The sequence below is a fragment of the Pseudophryne corroboree genome, chromosome 3, assembly GCF_028390025.1.
Source record: "Pseudophryne corroboree isolate aPseCor3 chromosome 3, aPseCor3.hap2, whole genome shotgun sequence".
NCBI lineage: Eukaryota > Metazoa > Chordata > Amphibia > Anura > Myobatrachidae > Pseudophryne > Pseudophryne corroboree.
Window position 1 is genome coordinate 612,353,083 of NC_086446.1, and position 23,488 is coordinate 612,376,570.

At 44.7% G+C, this 23,488-nt stretch overlaps 1 protein-coding gene and 1 non-coding gene across 3 annotated transcripts in view; both read left to right on the top strand.

Moving 5' to 3' along the window:
- HERC4 (HECT and RLD domain containing E3 ubiquitin protein ligase 4) overlaps positions 1–23,488 on the top strand; it is a 222,644-nt gene that overhangs the window by 154,270 nt on the left and 44,886 nt on the right. For both annotated transcript variants that reach the window (XM_063961614.1, XM_063961615.1), the window contains 2 exons: positions 4,427–4,493; positions 14,689–14,771. In XM_063961614.1, the coding sequence (XP_063817684.1) occupies positions 4,427–4,493; positions 14,689–14,771 (150 nt within the window). The remainder of the gene's footprint in view (positions 1–4,426; positions 4,494–14,688; positions 14,772–23,488) is intronic.
- On the top strand, positions 84–203 carry LOC134899920 (U5 spliceosomal RNA). The gene has a single exon (XR_010173463.1). It is a non-coding gene; the product is annotated as a U5 spliceosomal RNA (small nuclear RNA).

Consider the following 23,488-nt stretch of genomic DNA (forward strand, 5'->3'; position numbering starts at 1 on the left):
CTAAGCCACCAGAGGCGCAGGGGTGTTAGTGGGAATTTGGTTCGGGTTTCACATGCCCATGTGAACTGCTTTTCACATAAAGAATACTCTGGTTTCTCTTCACATCGAAGAAATCTTTCGCTTTTACTAAAGATTTCCGTAGATAGAAACAACCATGAGTTTCATATCAATATGCTGTTCAGCAATAAGATATATATATGACACATAATAACTTCAATAGGTCGTGCAAGTGTCTGTCTGTTGCCTATTGTGGTGTCTGTCTACATAGCGAGTAAGGCTCTAGCGCAGACTAAAAATAATTTTAAACATTGGCAATTCAAATTAAAGGAGCGGTAACATCGGAGTCTCGGAAGTTACTCCGCCAGCTCTAACAAAAGACAGTCTTTCCAAAGGGCCAATTTCCCTTTGGGTACCAGAGTGTTTATTTGACTGGTCTTATAATTTAATGCACGATTCTATGTCAAATCTCACACCGAACGAGTGAGAAGGGTACATTAGTCCAGCGCTCAGATAGTGCGGGGTTTTTGACAACCATACATAATCGTTTCCAAAATGACGCGATCCGCCATTGGTAAATGCGTCTCTGTCAAACATTATAAAAACCCAGGATACATTTGGGTCACTAGACTCTATGTATGAAACAATGACGATCACTGTTAAAAGAAGCTGCAGAGTATATCTGTAAAGCTTCTGCTAACGCCGGTTACTTTCATCGTCGCTAGTTTAAGCGCGACAAGGCCAGAGCTTGTTTGCTCCTAAATTTGATATTCAGCCATTACCGCATCCAGTATCAAAACGCAAATACTTGTACCGGCGTTTAATCCCTTTAGACTTCAGTTTTTTTTTCAAAACGGTGGTACAAAACAGTCACGCCTTGTAACGACAGGACGCTACAGTCAGCAAGCCAGTGGTTTGATGACCTCTTTTCCAATTGTGGAAGCGCGTCTTTACATGTTACATTTGCGGGGTTTCCAGACTTCAACTCATGGATGTCTCAGCTATTTACAGATTAAAAGACAAGACTGCCTCTGTCGAACGGTTTGGCAGGTTGCCATTTAGTCTCTGCTGGTTTTCAGCTGTCTTTATAATCCAGGCAGTAGTACACCAACAGAGTCAGGGTTACTTATTCCTCTCTGTTTGAAAAAACCAGACAGCTCCGTCGCAATCTCAATCAGCAAGTCATTTACTGCAGTGGGAAAATGGATTTTCTCATGTTAGTATTTGCTTATTGGAGCCACAAAATGGCATAATTGCACTTGATCTTCACAATGCGTATTTACCCATTCCGGTTTGTTCATCACAGGTTCTAGCGTTTGCAAATCGCCACAACCATTAACCATTTCAGGTCTACCGTTTCTTATCGCCTCGGGTATTTACCAAAGTGATGTTGGTGATGATAGCTCATCTCACATAAGAACTCTGTCTCAACAGAGTTTCTTTATCTTAGATGATCTGCTCATAAGAACTCTGTCTCAACAAAGTTCCTCTAACTTGCGCTACTAATGTATACTGCGGTGGCAGATCAAGTTCAAAAACAATCGCATCTAATTCCGTTTAAACGATGTCAATTCCTAGGTAAGATTATAAATTCGGTAAATCAAAGACATTTACCTACTACACCAGTAAGAACAAATGTACATCTAGTAATTAGTGCAAAACACGCACACTAGCGGTACATTGGTGTATTCACCTGTTAAGAATAATGATGTGTTTCAAAGCGATTTAGTTCAACGCCCTTCACTCGCGTTTCCCACAGAGGGGCGAGGGTGTATATACTCTGGACGAGAGTCGCAGAGGTTCAGGAGTTGTAGTTAAAAAAGATCAGCGACAAAGGTTCTAAAACGGATTACGACAGATTGCTGTCGATAAATGTCCTGGAACTCCGTGCATTTTACAATGCACTACATGCTTCGCTTTCAGTCTGACCAGGGGCAGTCAGACAACGCAACGGCAGTTGCATACACAACAACCAGGGAGAACCAAAAAGCCGCATGACAATGCGGCAGGTAACTCGAATCCTCAATTGCTCAGAACACCATTATGTGGAAATGTCAACGAGGTTCATTCCGTGAGTGGACATCTGTTACACAGATGATCTCACCCGTCAGGATTTAGATCCTGAAAACTGGACATTAAATCCACAGGTGTTTCATATGTGAGTCCACAGAAGGGGGTTACCCTCATGTATACATGATGGCATCTCGCCACAATTACAAAAGCTCAGTATGTGTAACAAGGGCAGTGGCGGTGGAGTCTCTCACATTCATGTGGTCATTCAGCATCGTGTATCTGGCTCCACCATTTTTCCGCTGCTCTCTCCGTTGCCAAAACGGATCATAAGACAGTTGTCACAGTCATACTAGTGATATCTCATGGGTTTCGGAGAGCTTGCTTCTCGAATCTCCAAGGAATACTTGCACACGATCTTGGCCCGCTCATAATACGTCCAACCTGTTACAACAGGGAACGTTCTGTTACCCATAGTTACCTATGTACCTATTACCTATGTACCGCAGCTGCGATTGACGGGGTGAGGGTTCAGACCTCCCTCTTAAGAAATAGGGCATTACAGTATTGGTTATACCAACCATGTTACGAGCTAGTAAGCCGCTTAAGGCAGCTCATTATTACAAAATTTCGTGTGCTTACATAGGTGGTAAAGCTCGGAAGTTTCCGACATCATCCTTCAAGTTACCCGTATTCTGTTAAACGGGGTGGGATGGAAAACTGCGTTTATCTGCACTGAGGGTGCAGGTATCTGTGTGGTAAACTTATTTCAAAGACGTTTGACTCTATTGCGTCTGTACACACCTTTCTACAAGGTGTCATCAAGGTTCAGACTCAATTTATCCCACCTACAGCGCCAGGTGACTTGAGGTTGGGTTCAGATTTCTTACAGTTTTCATATTTTGAACCCTTACAACAAATGGGGATTAAGTTTCTCACTTTGGAAAACATTTTTCTTCTAGCCTTGGCTTCGGCAAGGGTTTTGTTTTCATATTTGGGTGCCTTGTATTCCAAGCCACCGTATTTGAGTTTTCTCATGACAAAGCAGATCTTCGGACGAATTCCGCTTTCGTATTCTTCACATCAATATACCAATAGTGGTTCCTGTGTGGACAGCACATTCTAGAATTCTGAATGTGGTACACGCATTACGCGTTTATATATGTCCCGAACGTCTACAGTACGTGATACGGATACGTTGTTTGTTCTCGATGATGCTGCCAACTGGAGTTAGCCAGTTTCTCAGCAGACATTATCCAGTTGGATAATAATGACTACAAGTCAGGCTTACTTTAAGGCTAAGTTACAATCGCCTACGTCAGTAATAGCTCATCCCACAGGTTCTGTGGGAATGTCAGACCCAGCGGGTCGTGGAGCGTCTACGACGCGGCTACATAGCCTTCAGTGCACCACGTTTGTGCACGTTTACACGTTATGAATGGTGGCGGCATCAGCATCTAGCTTTGGCTGCCTACTGTTGCAAGTATCAAACAGCTCTCCCGCCCACGAGGGAAGCTTTGGTACGTCCCAAGAGTACTCCAGTGACCCCTAGTGGATGAAAAAGAAAATAGGATTTTGGTACTTACCAGGTAAATCCTTTTCTTTGAATCCATAGGGGGCACTGGACGCCCACCCAGAGCAGTTTTACCTGGGTTGTTTTAAGCTCAAAGGAGCTTAGGGTAACACGTTTTACCTAGTTGGTATTAAGCTCAGAGGAGCTTATGGTAACACATTTTCACCGATTGGTTCAAATGATAAAGTTCTGTTGGTTATGGTGTCAACTGTTTAGTTGACAGTAAAGTTATGGGTCAACTTTGTTGTTGTCCGTTATGTTATAGGAATTCTCCATTGTCAACCTCTCTATATAGTTCCTGTTCGCTCAGTAAAAAACACTGAGGTCGTACACTGAGGTACTCGGGGATATGGAGGGGTGGAGAGTCCTAAATTTAAATATTCAGTGCCTTTGTTCGGCTGCGCCCGTCCATATCCCAAGAGTACTCCAGTGCCCCCTATGGATTCAAAGAAAAGGATTTACCTGGTAAGTACCAAAATCCTATTTTTTTTTCATTGGATGGGTCCCTTTCAAGATTTTGTTATGGGGTCCACAAAGTTCTAGTTATGCCACTGTGTGGACACACAACAATTTACGATCCCAATTCACATCCGATTTGTCCAATTGCCTAACATTCGGCTGCTCTGCCGTAGCATCCATATCTCCCAGTGTATAAGCTCTCTCCTGTCTAACAGCATATGATGGATGAAGTGCAATATCTTCTATAAAACTACTCAAGTTATTTCATACCTTGTGCTTTTGTTTCTCACTGACAGGATTTGGCATCACTGGAAATAAACATATTTGAAAAAAGTGCATATATTTAAAAATAAGTGATGTGTTGTTAACTCTGTATGTGTGTTTCAGGAGCATGCAGCAGCTGTTGGACTACGACGAAGATAACATTGAAGATACGTTCTGTCTCAATTTTACAGTACGTGTCTACTCTCAGAAATGTCATTGACAACATATTTAGCTGCCTCCAAGTCTTACTGGAGCCAGGGACCTACTCACTACGAAAGGATCTTATTGCTCTGTTCTGAGTTTCAGGTTTCTCCTGTTACAATTGTCTTACATTCCTTAAACATAGTTATATGGGAATACTTAAGCTTCACACTCAAAATGGCTTATTCAGTATAAAATTGCAAGTATAATATTTTCTGTAACAACCAGCCACTCTCACTGCTAATTGTGGCTATCTGATTTGCTGCTGGCATTGCTTTCTGCATCATATTATAAAATCAGGCACAAAATACACAGTTGCAGAACAGGTTGTGGGAAAATAGATATACAGTAGATAGGATAGCTATACTCAGGTACCATTGGTAGCTCAGTCTGCAGGGCACATTAACAGCCCAGGTCTTAGTAATATCCATGATTGCGCTCGGATGGCTAAATCAAAGTAACTGCGGTATTCAGTCACCTATGTTCAAGTATGGCTATACAGAAAACCTGGACTGCTGGCTTGCCTTGAGGACCATGTTGGGAAACCCTGGTATACACTATATCACTTTACTAGCAGTGTAACAATTGTTGGAGTATATCACCTTTCCTGGCGTGTAACCATTTGGTAAATTATATAACACCTTGGCAGTGTAGACATTGGCAGATACACTGATAACAAAAATACACTAAATGACCAAACATATGCTGACACCCGTTCTAATTAGTGTTTGACCTTTTCACCCACACACATCTCTTAACAGGTTCATAAAATGAAGCATGCAGCGATGCAAACTCTGTAGTCCATTATTAGCAGAGGAATGGGTAATACTGAAAAGATGGATTTTTTTTACTAGCAGCCAGTTTGTCCAATGTCTGCCCTACTAGAGTTGCCCCATTCAGCTGTATGTGCTTTTACTGGGAAGAGGAAACATGTAGGAATATTAACAGCTCAGCTGCAAAGCAATAGGCTGCATAAACTCACAGAATGGCACCACCAAGTGCAGAAGCGCTTTCCACATACAAATAGTCTGTCCTTAGTTGCAGCAATCATTACTGAGTTTATAGAAGCAAAAAAATGGTCCTTCCAAAGAGATGGGGAACCAAGGAGAAAAAGCCTCTTTGTGGGTGCACTCTTTCAAAAACAATTTATGTATTGTTTGTAAATATTTATTGTATAAAAATATAAATTTTATTTCGACAATTAAAAATGATATGTATAGAAAAAAGGGGCAAAAATACCTTTTGGTATACCCTACAGAATAGATAAATAAGGTACGAGGTGATTATATTTCATATACTGTGCTCCTCCAAAATAGCAAATATCTCAAAAGATTCTTTATAGTAGTTTGTAGCACCCCCTGTAAACAGTGGTGTGTTTTAGAGTGAAGGAAATAATTCCAAAACTCTTGACACTGGATGCGATTTGATAAAATCTGTAGTGGAGGAGGATTGATTAATTACATGCTAGGCGAAAATTTGTATGCTGATAATTATAGTAGTGTAGGCAAAGAGAATTACATAACAACAACTCTATAGGTTACTGTCTATATAGAATATTGCTCACTGATATGCAGATGTTAACTTAATAAATATCAGAGACAACACATCTTACAGTAGGTAGCCGTAACTGATGGTCATTATGCGAATGCTGTATGAGTATCAATATATCTTGCAAATGCGTGCGGCAATTGAAAAGTATTCCACAGTGATAATCAATTGTTACTCAGTAGGAGTCAGAAATAACACATCCCGCAATTGGAAACTGTAACTCATAATAATTAAATTGGATACTCTATTTGTATCAAAAAATCTTACTGCTGTATAAAGCAATTTCTGTCTGCTGTGTCAGCTTATGACAGATGGTAGTTTTCACTGCAGAAAAAAGTAATAGAGGTAATGGAGGTAATAAAGTAAATCTTGGAAAGTACCCGTTCCGTTATTCCACTCACTTCTGCTGCCTTCCCATATGTGAAATAGTTGTCACAGTGAATGGGAGGTGAGAGAGTCAGCGGCCGGAGCGGGTATGAAGAAAGATAGTGGCGTTACTTGCTTTTGCCGGGAGACGGTGAGGGGTTATCCTGATAACAATTGTCATTGCAGGAAAAACCCACTCCCGACCCGCAATGAGTGCGCGCCGAAATACCTCAGATACGAGAAGATCCTGTTGTTGTAGCCCCCGTGGATATCCTTGCTTGAGAAGCGTGTGTGGGGTTTTGCCTACGAGTCCGGGTCCGTGATTGTCACACGGGAATCCCGGAAAGACGTCAGGATGACGTCAGAGTGTCTGTGAAGCGAAGCGGACGTACGTTTCACCCTAGCCGGGCTTGTTCACCTTGAGGATAACCCCTCACCGTCTCCCGGCAAAAGCAAGTAACGCCACTATCTTTCTTCATACCCGCTCCGGCCGCTGACTCTCTCACCTCCCATTCACTGTGACAACTATTTCACATATGGGAAGGCAGCAGAAGTGAGTGGAATAACGGAACGGGTACTTTCCAAGATTTACTTTATTACCTCCATTACCTCTATTACTTTTTTCTGCAGTGAAAACTACCATCTGTCATAAGCTGACACAGCAGACAGAAATTGCTTTATACATCAGCAAGATTTTTTGATACAAATAGAGTATCCAATTTAATTATTATGAGTTACAGTTTCCAATTGCGGGATGTGTTATTTCTGACTCCTACTGAGTAACAATTGATTATCACTGTGGAATACTTTTCAATTGCCGCACGCATTTGCAAGATATATTGATACTCATACAGCATTCGCATAATGACCATCAGTTACGGCTACCTACTGTAAGATGTGTTGTCTCTGATATTTATTAAGTTAACATCTGCATATCAGTGAGCAATATTCTATATAGACAGTAACATATAGAGTTGTTGTTATGTAATTCTCTTTGCCTACACTACTATAATTATCAGCATACAAATTTTCGCCTAGCATGTAATTAATCAATCCTCCTCCACTACAGATTTTATCAAATCGCATCCAGTGTCAAGAGTTTTGGAATTATTTCATTCACTCTAAAACACACCACTGTTTACAGGGGGTGCTACAAACTACTATAAAGAATCTTTTGAGATATTTGCTATTTTGGAGGAGCACAGTATATGAAATATAATCACCTCGTACCTTATTTATCTATTCTGTAGGGTATACCAAAAGGTATTTTTGCCCCTTTTTTCTATACATATCATTTTTAATTGTCGAAATAAAATTTATATTTTTATACAATAAATATTTACAAACAATACATAAATTGTTTTTGAAAGAGTGCACCCACAAAGAGGCTTTTTCTCCTTGGTTCCCCATCTCTTTGGAAGGACCATTTTTTTGCTTCTATAAATGTTTAATACCTCTGGGGTCGCACCGCCAACACATATAGAAATCTTCTGTTGTACTATATTAAAAATTATGATATTCTGATACTGTTGGCTCAACATGATTTAAAGAAATCAACCATAGCAGTGCAGGCAAACTCAAACCCTCTGTTTCACATCATTACTGAGTTCCAAACTGCTTCTGGAGGTGACATGCACACAAAAATGGTTTGTCAGGAGCTTGACGGATTGTTCTTCTATTGCCCAAGCAGCCATACACAAGCCTCAGATCACCATGTGCAATGCCAAACGTCAGTTGGTGTACTGTCAAGGATGTAACCTTTGGACTGGAGCAGTTCTCTAAAATGAAGAATCATGCAGTCTGATAGATGAGTTTAGTTTTGTCAGTTGTGAGGAGAATGCTTCCTGTCAACTGTAAAGTTAGGTAGAGGAGAAATGATGATCTCTAGTGGCTTTCATGGTTTGGTCCAGACCCCATAAGTGAAGGGGAAATGCTACATAGTACAGTGATATTCGAAAGAATTATATGCTCCTTCTTTGTAGGAACAGTTTAAGGAAGGCTCTTTACATGGCACAGTGTTTAAAAACTCCACTGGTTCGTACAGAGGGCCTGATTCAGAGAAGTGCACTAATGCAGCTGCAATTGCAATTTTCTACACAATACAACTGCAGATATCGGCAAATAAAGCTGCCTCCCCAAAATTAAAAGAGACACCCACAGACTGCAACTCATTCACTATTACTTACACATCATGCTTTCCTACACGTGGGCTGCAATTACAAGCTACCCAGCTACAAATAGTATGAGACAAGCACTGCACTTGTAATTACGGTATATTGAGTCAGAAGGCAGCAACATGGATTCTCAGTACACTGTGCATGCAGCCACACACAATAGAATGTGAATTGTAATGTAACCATTTAAGATTGCAACATTGTTTATAGATACAGTCAGAGACTGAGTGAATGTATCAATCCTAATACTAGACATTGTGGATACATGCCTGCTAGAGTCTATGAATCATCATGACCATTAATATTTAGAAACACAGGAGGATTATTCAATATATAAAGTTTATTAGACCATCATAAACTGGTCACACTATATTAATCTCCTGAGTATTGAACGTCTAAAGGTGCATACACACTGGGTGTGTATACACAGTGATGATCGCTGACATCACTGGGCTGAAAATCGCTCAGTGCATACACATCGAGCTATTTCCCCCCCTGCCCAGCGATGTCAGCGGGAGTGAATGGCTTTCCATAGCAGCACGCTATGGAAAGCTGTTAACCCCGCCGTTCATCTGCTGGTGATACATCAGCGCTCATCGCTGGGGCATACACACTGTGCGGCTTTGAGCTGAAAGCAGCTCAACACACCCAAAGTGAGCTTCTTTCAGCTCAAAATCGCCCAGTGTGTATGGGCCTTTAGTCAGTTCTTGAATTCGATATAGACTGCATCGATAGTGCAGTGTTCCCCCCATTCTGTTAACCCACAGTGATCATATAAATCACAACTATCCACGTAAAGATATTTATAACTAACCACTAAGGAAGTAAAGAACTTCAGTACAATCTATTATACTCCTAATTATGCTGTATGAATAGGCAAATCGCCAACAGCAATAAATTAAGAATTCAAATGTAGATACTGTGTTTACTATAGAACAGTGTATCACATGGGGCAGCGTTGACAGCAGAGACTGAGAACGCAGCCAACATTGTATTCATACGCCTTAATTATTATATATATGCATTGTGTCTGTTACTGGAATCAACATATGGGAACATCCAATTTGCCCTAATATTAAGAGAACAACTAGCACCAATGATAGTAGGTGTACAGTGAATCTAGTGGGAGCAAGTAAAAGGGGAACACTAGCCAGCAGTGTATTTATATTCTTAACAAAGCAAAAACTGTTAAATTTATGTTAAGACCAAAAAGGTTATCTCACAATTGTACAGTTATTGGAATTACACCATAGAACATCGCACTCAAGGAGCCCAAATCATATGAGTTTGATAAGACAGAATTGATGTTTATTCATTTGGGACCATATATATTCTGACAACACAGATAATTTCAATTAATGTCATAGTACCTACAATAAGATAACTGATCCTATAGACACTGCACAGCACATTAGGTGGAGTGTGTGGTTTTAATAATTATATGTCACACTTTGTCTTACACTTGTCCTTTATTAGTTTTAATATTTCACAATTACCGGCTTTTTAACTATCTGGAATTAAAAGTTATATTTTAAGTGTATCATTATTCGTGATAGTACGCCACTAAAAGACCAATTCTTTTCCCTTTCTTTGAAATATACTTTGGCTGGGAGGCTCCCGAATATCGGGTGGTGCTCCTGGCCCCCTGGGTGAGTGGGCAAGTCTCACAGTTGAACACCAGTCGGCCGCAACCCCCCACATTCCTCTGGCAACCCCCCCACACCGCTGTCAAAACTGGCAGTCCGGGGTGTCAGATGGCGCGATTTGCGTCATCCCGGTCCCACCCCCTGCCTAGTAATGCCCGCTGCTGCATCACGGCCCCCCCGCTGCTCCGAGCCAGATTGTCAGTAAGTATGGTACACATACGTAGCCTATCTGCAAGAACAAGGAACATCGCATTGAAGGGTATACCTGTGGCTGCGCAGAGTGGACACAGTAGTAGTCATGCAGACACCATGTTTTTGTACGTTAGGGCTCGCAGCTGACGTCCCGATACACAACCCTCACCTTCCCAAATTGGCTGCATTTTAACAACCATTCCTCGCTAACACCATGTTAGCACTCCCAAACAGTCACTTCCTGTCAATCACTTTGCAAAGAAAACATCAATGAGTGCGGCTTCACGGCGGCACCTTAATGCATGCACAGTGCGTACACAACATATGCACAGTCTGTCTATAATCGCTAAGTTCCATGGAACATCGGCTTTGCGTTCTTGTCTGAATCTGGCCCAGAGCCCTGACTTCAGTTCTATCGAGCACCTTTTGGATAAGCAGGAATTCCAAGTACAAGCCAAGACTTCCTGCCGACTTTACTAATACAGGTTCAGTATCCCTTATCCAAAATGCTTGGGACCAGAGGTATTTTGGATATCGGATTTTTCCGTATTTTGGAATAATTGCATACCATAAGGAGATATCATGGTGATGGGACCTAAATCTAAGCACAGAATTCATTTATGTTTCATATACATCTTATACACACAGCCTGAAGGTCATTTTAGCCAATATTTTTTATAACATTGTGCATTAAACAAAGCGTGTGTATATTCACACAATTCATTTATGTTTCATATACACCTTATACACACAGCCTGGGGGTCATTTAATACAATATTTTTAATAACTTTGTGTATTAAACAAAGTGTGTGTACATTGAGCCATCAAAAAACAAAGGTTTCACTATCTCACTCTCACTCAAAAAAGTCCGTATTTCGGAATATTCCGTATTTCGGAATATTTGGATATGGGATACTCAACCTGTACTCATATTGCAGAATGGGTGCTCCTTCTGCCATGTTCCAAAATCTAGTAGAAAGGCTTCCTAGAGGCTGTTTTAGCAGCAATGGAGGGACCAACTCAATAGTAACATGACAATGTGGTGTTTTAGCATCCACATACTTTTGGCCATGTAGTGTATGGCTAAATTATTGCAATAAATAAATATGTAGAATAATCATCTACAAGAATGATCCAGGAATAGTTTATTTACAGGTGGAATACATGAGTGACTTTAGTCAGGAATAGCCACTACTGTTTTACAGGCTTCAGGTAGTGATCTCGTGTATTCTATTTTGGACTGTTTTGATTGATGCTTTTCCTCTGATTTCTGAATAGCGGATCAGAAACAGATTGCCAAGCGACCCCGGTACACTCAATATGAAACTCTAAGTTCATAAAGAGTATCAAAGGATCAGTCCTGTTTCCTGTATCAAAGTGGGTTTTGCCTTTAGTAAGGGTCAGTTTTGAACTGCAGTGCTGCTTCATGTGTACAGGTCAGCCTACTTCTCCATCTTGGGCATTTCAAGGCACTTCTGTTGCTTGGAATGTAGTCTATAATGTAGGTCTGTAATGTATTTGGGGAGTCATTCTGAGATGATCGTAGCTGTGCTAAATTTAGCACAGCTACGATCAATTAACACTGACATGCGGGGGGACGCCCAGCACAGGGCTATCCCGCCCCTATGTCAGTGCCGCCCCCCCCCCCCCCCGCGCAGAAGTGCAAAGGCATCGCACAGCGGCAATGCCTTTGCACTTCAAGAGTAGCTCCCGACCAGCGCAGCTTTAGCGCGCTGGCCGGGAGCTACTCATCGCGCCCCGGCTTGCAGCGGCTGCATGTGATGTCACGCAGCCGCTGCGGGCCGCCCCCACGGCAGCCAAATACCGCCGTACCGCGCCCCCCCGCCCAGCGGCCGCCGAGAGGGCAGGCAGAGGCGAACGTAGCGGCCCGACGGCCTTCGGCCGTCTGGCATGCGCAGTTCTGACCCGATCGCACCGCTGCGATAAACTGCAGCGTGCGATCGGGTCAGAATGACCCCCCTAATTCAGTTTGAATCTCATTGTCAAACGGAGCCAGGTTGTAGTAACGGGCAGTTCTTGACTTCTAAACAATGCACCTAAAAGCATCATATCACCCAGCCACCCTTTTTTTTAGACATAAAAATTAAAGAACAGTGATGTCACACAAATGTTTTGGATATCATTCCTTCTACATAATTAACGAATAATGGTCTTCTTCTTAGCAGGCAAATTACTCATTAGCCCATAGCTCAAATGCACAGAATATGGAAACAACATTTTCTACTTCATGTACAGTGTGTGAAACAATTCACTAAACCATACACAACTCAGTCACATCTTCACTTGTAGGCGAGTTAGTACATAGCTTTAGCAGTGTTGTGACTGATCTCTTGCACCCGGTGTAGGGCTGGTACAGCTGTGTGCTGATTATAATGATAGCCGCTTCCACAAGCGTACTGATAGGGGAGTAGTGCTTGCACAGACGCATGCAGTTCTGTAAGAGGCAGAATATCCGCATTTAGTTCTCTGCATGCGGAATGAGTGCAACTCCAGTGGAGTTATTTGCTTGTCGAATAGGCCCCATAATGTATTCCATTTATTTAATAAATACATATAAACCATATATTTAGCAATGTATTCTTTATAATTACCAGTACTAAAAAATATATAACTTGCAGCTGAAGTCAACTATGTATTATCCAGTTCCCATATAGTCTCTACAAGACAAAAATATGCATACATGTCACTTAGTAAAATTATAATCTAGAATAAAATATACTTTCACATAGATATTATTGGAGTAATAATACCAATATGGTCACTGTTCTGTATAAAATAGTTTGATTGTATAGAGGAAATAAGTTAGTTGTCTTTGAGTCGGGGGGGACGATGATGTTGGCAGCCGCTGTTCCTGAGAGCAGCTCTGTATCACAGCCGGGTGCTAGCGTTATTCATTGCAGAGCAATACTCCTCCGCAGTCATCCACGGTGCTACATTAGTTTATTAGGCTCACTCCAACTCACAGCTTTGATATCACACTCTTACATAAAATCCTATTAAAAATGATATACTGTGTTAAGCAATGTGTGGCAGAACCCTGACCTCAGTTACAGATGTGTCCTCTTGCTGCAGTCAGGCTAAACAGCCGGACTTGGTAGTGCTGAGCGTCTTTTTTTGCGTCTTTTGCTCGGAAGTGCATCTTAGACGCAATGTAATACAATAGGACGCACAAGCAGCTGATTACAATGATATGCAGCATGCCTATATTCTGTGTGTGACTGCAACTGTATTTGCATACAAAATGCTATACTACATTGTTTTCCTGGAAAACACTGTACCGTTTCATTTCGGATGCAGGTAGAGCCACTATTACACACAGAATATAGTCATGCTGCATATCCTTTTAATCAGCAGAAGCTGCTCCTGTGTTCTATTGCGCTACATTGCGCGTTTTCGCAAAAAAAGACGCTTGGTGCTACCGAGTCACATAGCACTCATGCGTTATGTGTAACGCGGATTGTAGCTCATGGAGCAAAGTTGTAAGAGGACACATCTGTACATCACTTTTCTTGCTTGTCCAGCCATAGAAGAATGCAATATTCACTTATATTTAACCCCTATTCTATGTACAGATGTGTTCTCATATACTATTGGTGTATCTTTATCCATCAACTATGCTTCGTAGTAGCAACAAAACCACTTAAATAGATTGCACTGATTAAATTAATATGCAATACTTTTTTCACGCCAAGTTCCACTGAGCTTCATCTGTGACTTTGTACATATTTCAAATTACCGTAATTCCTGTTTGGTCGCAGTCTGTTGTCTCTGGTACAGATTGAGTAGTATTTTGCTTCGTCTGCAGTGCGCATAAGACGCACATTTAATGAAAAAGGCACTGCCTTATACTGCTTAACGTAGGTCACTTGCGCTGGATGTCTTGTGTTATATGGAGCATTGAGGCTTGGTGTATGAGGACACATCTGTATAATTGTTTGCATGCTAGCAGAGTGCCTCTAGCAATTAACTTTACCTAAGCGTTTCCTGCCAAGGTGCCCTAAACCTTGCATTAACTATAAACCAAGGTGTGCGAATTGCATTTTAGTCTACTCTGCTCAAACCACTAATGTTGACTAGTTGACACAGTGTAGGGGAACCAGGCTTATTACAGTAACCCTTCTCCTTCCAAAAAATAGAGATGATAAATGGACCTGATCACATTGTAGTGTGTCATCCCATCCAATGTTATATTTTGCACATATAACACCTTGAAAACTGCCTTTGTTCGTCCTCACAGATTACAGTGGATAACTTTGGGACAACAGAAGTGAGAACTCTAGTTCCAAATGGTGAAGAGACACTGGTGAACCAGAAAAACAAGTAGGTTCATAGCAATTTATTCTAAAGTATAATCACTGCTAGATACTGTATTAAGAATATACATTTAATATTTCTTGTCGTCTTGTAATATAAATGTTACTGTACAAAGAAATGGAATAGTTACGACATAAATAGCATATTATACTTCAGGGTTACCTATCCTATTTCTTAATGATTTGTTATTTTATAATGAAAACATCTAAGTGAGTAAGAGACACCAGGCATATTGAAAGCAAATTACCTCATTATGGTCAAACTCATGTATAAAAATGCTGGAACAAGTCTGGTTGCATAGAATTATGGTAGCAAGCTGGGACCTCACTGACCAAGAAAGCTCAACTTGCTTATGTTTCACCAAGGAACTGCAGTTAGGGAGATGTCCACATGGATGACAAGGTAAAAGCAGAACTTTACCAGCAAACGGCAACACTGGGTGGAAGCACATACAGTACTCAGGAGTAGGCTGCAACTTTCAACTTGTAGTATAAGCAGATGGTTTCATCATAACCGGGCTGATAAATTCTCAAAGGGGAGAATTCAATTGAACACGATGTGTCAACTGCGCCACATCGGCCATATACAGGAGGGCCTGCATCGCAGGTTTTGCCTCGCACCTCTATGGGGCACCAACGAGATGTACTGTTGTGGAATGGCACATCGTGTCCAACACACTGAATTGCATTCCTCCCCTAGTTTGGTTGCAGAGCATTAACCGCACCTCATACCTGGTAATGCAAGGAAGGTGATATAATCAGCGCTTAAGTATCTGGGTATAAAACGATTTCCTGATTTTCTATGTTTTGAGAGCTGCTTTGTCCTATTTTGGATTTACTGGATATTATATACTCTTATGCACACACATATATACCACACAGATATACTGTACATATAAATATACTACTTAACACATAGTATATACACATAAATATGTTACCTAACAGTATATACATACAAATATGCTACTTAACCTGTAGTATAAAAGACAGTGGGGGAGGTGGAAGTATTTTGCACTAAAAACGCAGGTGCGAAATGTGCCCCCTTCCCTCCCCCAAAAAGTATATTGTTTAGTATGTTGTGTCAATGTTTCCCAAGATATGTCTAGCACTGCAAAGGTTGCATGCGTACCAGTCTTATGCCAGGAGAAAACAGCAGTTCCAGGAAAACATGTTGCAGGTTGACGCTAAGAGATGTTGCTTAAAACCATTGGTACTGTAGTAAATGTTAAAGTTACAGTACCCAATTTGTAGACAATACTGTACTTTAATGAAGTATATACATAAGCCAATACTGTGCCTGGAGAGCGTTATTAATAAATAGTCATATTTACCATCTAAAACACAATAAAATACAGGAGCTAATTCAAAATAAAAATACTAATTACGTTAAATTAAATACATCACGTTTCAAAATCAAATGGAAATCTTCTTTCCTGCCACAGCCTAAGTGCAATTATCAGTTACCAATTACATAGTGTGTTTAGTCTGGAGGGATAAAGTCTTATTCAGCCAATCAGAAGAGTCTACTGGTCATCATCAGCAGTGCTTATTTTACACCAGATGTTGAACACTTATTTATACCCTTTGAACACATAAGTGTTTGTTTTGTGGTCTGTTTGAGCTGAATATGCGTGATCAGGCCCTTAATAGACAGGCTCCTAACTGCCATTTTCAAACATAGCCTGTAACATGTTAGGCAGGAGCTGATTGCCTGGTATTTTATCTCTCACAATTTTATTATTCTTTGAGCTTTGGTGAATACCTTAATGTTAACATTATGTGAAGGGAAATCAGAATGCAAATGCAACAAGGTAGTATCGCCCATCGGAATCACTTTCAGGTTTGTGCTCGAACAGATTGAAGATGGGTTGATGCATGCAAAATCTGTTTGTGCTTAGATATTTATTAACCTATATGGGGTAAAGCATGTACATAATTTGTGTGTGTGTTTATATATATATACTAGGTGCTTCATCGCGCCCTACGGGCGCTCTTCACACCGTCGGAAGGGGCTACGCCCCCTTAACCCCTGCACGCCTTTCTGGGGTTCAATATATGGAGTATTACCTGCATTCCTAGTTTTGTTAGTGTTTGAATATTGCACAATGAAAGGGCGTCCGATGATGAAGGGGGCGTAGTCCCTTGCAACAGTAAGGGGTTTGGGGAGTGGGGACCGCGGATGGGGGAGGGGGTATGAAGGCGCTGTGGGTGGGGTAGGAGCAGGGGTGTCGCAGGTGGGGGATGGCAGCTGCAGGGCTGTTTCGGATGGAGGAGGGGTTCCGAAGGCGCTGCAGATGGGGAAGGGGTGGGTGCGGGTGTGCAGTGGATGGGGGAGGTGTCCAGGGGGCGCGGTGGGTGGGGGAGGGGTGGATGCGGGGGTAACGTGGGTGGGGGAGTGGCGGGTGCGGTGCTGTTGCGAATGGTGTAGGCGATGCGGATTGGGAAGGGCCTGCTGCGTGGGTGGGGTAGGGAATCCAAAGGTGCAGCGGGCGGGGGAGAGCCAGATGCGGGGTGTGGCGGATGGGGGAGAGGGTCCGGAGGTGATGTAGGTGGTGGAGGGGCGGGTGGCATAGGGGGTCTGGAGGCGCCGCGGGTGGGTACCGGGGGAGGGGGCCGGGGGGGCGTTGTGTGTGGGGGAGGGGCAGGTGGGGGAGGGGCAGATGCTGGGCTGGATGGGGGAGGGGTTCCAGAGGTCCTGCGGGTGGGAAAGGGTGTGGCGGGTGGGTAGGAGGTGTGGAGGCGTTGCGGGTGGGAGAGGGGGGGGGTGCAGTGAATGGGGTTAGGGGTCCGGAGGAGGGAGGGTCCGTGTGTGTTGAGGTGTGGGGTCCGTAGGTGCTGTGGGTGGGGGTGCCACGGGTGGTGGAGGGACAGGTGTGTGGATTTGCGGTGGATGGGGGAGGGGGTCTGGAGGTGCTGCAGGTGGTGGAGGGGTGTGTGCGCGGGTGGGTGCGGGGGTGCAGCGGATGGTGGAGGTGGTCCGGGAGTGTGGGAGAGGTGAGGTGCTGTGGGTGGGGGAGAGGCGGGTGAGGGGCTATTGCGGATGAGGGAGGGGTTCCGGAGGCGCTGCAGGGTGGAAGGGTGCAGGTGTTGCGGGTGAGGTAGGGGGCCTGGAGGCGCTGCGGGTGGGGGTGCGGTGGATGGGGAGGGGCTGCAGGTGGTGGAGGAGCGGGTGGTGTAGGAGGTCCGGAGGTGCAGTGGGTGGTGGAGGGGTGGGTGCTGAGGGTGGGGTAGTGGGTCCGAAGGTGTTGCGGTTGCTGGAGAGGTGGGGGTGTAGGGGATGGTTCAGTGGGTGCAGCGGATGGGGGAGGGGTGAATGCGGGGGTTCAGCGGATGGGGAGGGGGTATGGGGATGCGGGAGGGGTGGGGGTGCTGTGGGTGGGGGAGGCGGGGGAGGGGCTGTTGCGGATGGGGGAGGGGTTCCGGAGGCGCTGCTGGTGGAGAAGGGTGCAGGTGTTGCGGGTGAGGTAGGGGGCCTGGAGGCGCTGCGGGTGGGGGAGGGAGGGAGGGGGGTGAGGGTGCGGTGGATCGGGAGGGGCTGTAGGTGGTGGAGGAGCAGGTGGTGTAGGGGGTCCGCAGGTGGAGTGGTTGGTGGTGGGGTGAGTGCTGCGGGTGGGGTAGTGGGACCGAAAGTGTTGCTGTTGCTGGAGGGGTGGGGGTGCAGGGGATGGATTTGGGGGTGCAGCGGATGGGGGAGTGGGGGAGGGGCTGCTGCAGATGGGGGAGGGGTTTGGAAGACACTGCGGGTGGGGTAGGGGGTCCGAAGGCGCAGTGGGTGGGGGTGCCACGGGTGGTGGAGGGGCAGGTGCGGGGGTTTGCGGGGGATGGGAAGGGGTCCAGGGGCGCTGCAGGTGGTTGAGGGGCAGATATCAGTGCACATAGTCTCTGTGGTAGTTAGTGAGGGTTGGTGATGGTGTGAGAGGGGTGAAGGCCAGTACACAGACAGGCAGTTAGAGAGCAGGATGAGGGTGACAGGGCATAGTGACGGGGAGTACTTAGCAGATATAGGGGTGGGCTACAGGTGTGATGTCACAGTGTGTGTACCTTTGCTCTCGTGTGAGGTATATGTGAGGTATGTGTGAGGTAAGGATGTGCGGGTCGTGGTGGCCACTAACCTCCAGGCTGGTGCTGTGAGATGGTGACTGCAGAGGGAGGGAGCTCAGACCCAGCAGCAATGGGTCGTGGTCAGCATTCCTTCCTGGCCCCGTTCCGCCGCACACTGTCCGCCCCGTCTGACGGGCGTCATTCCTCCATCCTGCCTGGCAGCGTCAGCTGCTGTGATTGCGGAGCATAGGTAAGCGTCCGGAGCCCTGTGGGCGGGCAGGCATGGTGTTTCCCTGGAGAGGTGCGGCGCGCGTCCTTAGGCAGCAGACGGAGGGAGCTCCGGCCCAGCAGCAATGTTGATTAGTGCGTGTCCCGTCCTGGCGCTGTCCCGCTGCACATGCTCCGCACCGCTTGCCGCTGAGCATGGCAGCCCTTGTGTGTATGCTGCAGATGCTGATCTAGCGGTGCCTGAGCTAGCGTGCCCCACCCGTAGTAGTAGCGTCCTTATACGTAATGCCCCACCCGTAGTAGTAGCGTCCATATACGTAATGCCCCCCCCAATAGTAGTAGTGTCCTTATACATAATGCCCCCCCAGTAGTAGTAGCAGTTATATGTAATGCTCCCCAACAGTAATAGTAGCGTCCTTATACATAATGCCCCCCCAGTAGTAGTAGCATCCTTATACATAATGCCCCCCCAGTAGTAGTAGCATCCTTATACATAATGCCCCCCCAGTAGTAGTAGCAGCGTCCTTATACATAATGCCCCCCCAATAGTAGTAGTGTCCTTATACATAATGCCCCCCCAGTAGTAGTAGCAGTTATATGTAATGCACCACAACAGTAATAGTAGCATCCTTATACGTAATGCCCCACCCGTAGTAGTAGCGTCCTTACACGTAATGCCCCCCAGTAGTAGTAGCAGTTATATGTAATGCCCCCCAACAGTAATAGTAGCGTCCTAATACGTAATGCCACCCCTGTAGTAGTAGCATCCTTATACATAATGTGCCCCCAGTAGTAGTACCGTCCTTATACATAATGCCCCCCCCAGTAGTAGTAGCATCCTTACATGTAATGCCCTCCCAGTAGTAGCGTCCTTATACATAATACCCCCCCAGTAGTAGTAGCATCCTTACATGTAATGCCCTCCCAGTAGTAGTAGCACCGTCCTTATACATAATGCCCCCCAGAAGTAATAGAGTCCTTATACATAATGCCCCCCCAGTAGTAGCGTCCTTATATGTAATGCCCCCCAGTATTAGTAGCCTCCTTATACGTAATGCCCCCCTATAGTAGTAGCGTCCTTATACGTAATGCCCCCCCATAGTAGTAGCGTCCTTATACGTAATGCCCCCCCTATAGTAGTAGCGTCCTTATACGTAATGCCCCCCCATAGTAGTAGCGTCCTTATACGTAATGCCCCCCCTATAGTAGTAGCGTCCTTATACGTAATGCCCCCCTATAGTAGTAGCGTCCTTATACGTAATGCCCCCCCTATAGTAGTAGCGTCCTTATACGTAATGCCCCCCTATAGTAGTAGCGTCCTTATACGTAATGCCCCCCCTATAGTAGTAGCGTCCTTATACGTAATGCCCCCCCTATAGTAGTAGCGTCCTTATACGTAATGCCCCCCCCTATAGTAGTAGCATCCTTATACGTAATGCCCCCCTATAGTAGTAGCGTCCTTATACGTAATGCCCCCCCTATAGTAGTAGCGTCCTTATACGTAATGCCCCCCCTATAGTAGTAGCGTCCTTATACGTAATGCCCCCCCTATATTAGTAGCGTCCTTGCATGTAATGGCCCCCCCAGCAGTGGCGTCCATAAAGTGCGCACACACAGACATACCTCACACACACACAATTCACACATATATACAAACACACACACCCCACCATATATATACACACACACACACACCCCCACTATATACACACACACACACACTATACACACACACACACCCACTATATACACACACGCACACACATTTCTCTCTCACCCTCCACTTACCAAGTCTGGCTGGCCGTCACTGCAATGCTGATTCCACCACTGATCAGCTGTCTGGTCCCGTGTAGCTCCGCCCCTCTATTCCGTGTAGCCCCGCCCCCTCGTGACGCCGTAGCTCCGCCCCCTTTTCGGGACCCGCGCTGCACAGCACACAGCCCGCTGTCACAGGTGATTGGGGGGGGGAGGACAGGCACAGCAGCCGGCAGCTAGTGGCCATCCTCACCTCCTATACTGTAAGGTAGGGTCTTGCACCTGACTGCTGCTGGCGCTGGGTTACGGAGTAGCTCCCTGCAGCAGATGCAGTTGACTCCGCCCAGCGTTACGAGCACAGAGTCACAGATTAAGGCAAATATATAGGAGATATATATATATATATATATATATATATATATATATAGATATATATAGATAGAGAGGGAAGATTGGTAATTATACATAATTATACATATTCCTTGCACAAACTTACACATGAATACCATATTTCTTAATAATATGATCCTTATTGCCCTGCTGATGCATGTCAAACGTATTGCCAAAACTTACGTATGGTAGATTGTGTAGTTGTGTAAAGGACATTAGGAATGCATGCATTGGTCCAAAGGTCAGAACATGGATGTGTGCACAGTTCATGTGTAGCCTGCTATGTATGATGTCTGTTACATATCACATGTAGCCTGGTATGCGTGATGTCTGTTACAGATCACATGTAGCCTGGTCTCCGTGATGTCTGTTACAGATCACATGTAGCCTGGTCTCCGTGATGTCTGTTACAGATCACATGTAGCCTGGTCTCCGTGATGTCTGTTACAGATCACATGTAGCCTGGTATGCGTGATGTCTGTTACAGATTACATGTAGCCTGATCTCCATGATGTCTGTTACAGTTCACATGTAGCCTGGTCTCCGTGATGTCTGTTACAGATCACATGTAGCCTGGTATACAGTATGTCTGTTACAGATCACATGTAGTCTGGAATGCGTGATGTCTGTTATAGAACACATATAGCTTGGTTTTTGTGTTTGTCGTTCATTTGCCTGTATATAGCAGATTGCTGCTAAGCTACAAGCTCATGTGCTCCATTCATGTGAACATCGGGGAGGTCTTCTTCTGTGAAGGTCTATTTTATTTTTATAAAGCCCTTAAATTGTAGGTGGTGAAAGGAAAGCTGTGTGATCCCAGTGTCTCTCTGTACTAAGAGACCTCAAACTAACCAGTGAGTCACCCTTACAAAATGAAGGTGCTTGTCAAGTGTACAGAGGTCACAGCGTGCAGATATTCCAGCGATGCTAACCACTCATGACTGCTGGGTATAAATAGATTCAGGCAGCCAGGCAAACTCTTCAGGTCCATAATGCAAAGAACTGATGACAGACCTAAAAATAACAGTGTGAACAAGTAACCTTTGTTTGTTAATTAGCACGTCGGAGTGCTGAAAATTGAATTTTTAGGCAGGGCCTTAAGAAGAAGAGACCGATTGACATTACATACCTACTGCTTAATAAATCAGCGAAACAATTAGCTAGACGGACAGAAATGATAAACAATGAGTAGTAATGAGTATATGTTCATGTTATAAAATCTGTTTGGTATGGCTCCACCTAATGGACACTTGAGTTATTACGTGTAGCTAAATACACTGTAGAGAGTTTTTATATTCAGAATCCGCTTTATTGGCCAGGTATACTTGCGTATACTAGGAATTTGTCTTCGGTTTGCTATACAACAGCCAAGTAGGCAACAGATAAGCAGGCGGTGGAGGGGGTGTGCAAGTAAATCATACAGATAGGAATACCGTAGGGACACAAGTGAGTTACAAGTACGTCTAGTCAGTCAATGTACAGGAGTTCAGCAGGTGGACCGCTTGGGGAAAGAAACTTTTGTGACTTGGACCCCTATTTATGGTCCCGGGAGATTGTGGTCCCTAGAAACTTCAAGGAGTCCATTAGCGATACCACACTGTCAGCAATCGTTAGCGGAGGTGCACCAGCTGACTTCTTCCTGAAGTCCATTATCATCTCGACAGTTTTGAGGGGGTTAAGCTCAAGGTGGTTGTGGCTGCACCGCTGGGCCAACCGGTCTACTTCCTGTCTATAGGCCGATTCGTCCCCGTCCTTGATGAGGCCGATGACGGTGGTGTCATCGGCGAATTTGATGATCTTTACTGATTACGCCTCTGAGGTGCAGTCATTTGTGTACAGGGAGAAGAGCAGGGATGAGAGGACACAGCCCTGAGGGGCCCCTGTACTTATGGACCGCGCTTGAGAGGTGAATTCCCCCGCTTTCACCACCTGTGTCCTATCTGTCAGGAAGTCTACTATCCAGGAACAGGTAGCTTCTGGGACCCCTAGGCAAAGTAATTTGGGGTGGAGGATGCTGGGGACGATTGTATTGAAGGCCGAGCTGATATCGACAAACAGGACCCTCGCGTAGGTGCCAGGAATGTCTTGGTGCTGTAGAATGTAGTGCAGGCCCAGGTTGACTGCATCCTCGATAGGCGAACTGTTGGGGGCCAGTCACAGTTTTCAGGTGATTCAAAACCAGACGCTCGAACGTTTTCATGTCCACAAACGTGAGTGCTATCGGCCTGTAGTCGTTCATGTTCGTGATAGAGGGTTTCTTGGGGACCGGGACGATAGTAGACCTTTTGAGGCAGGAAGGGACTTTCT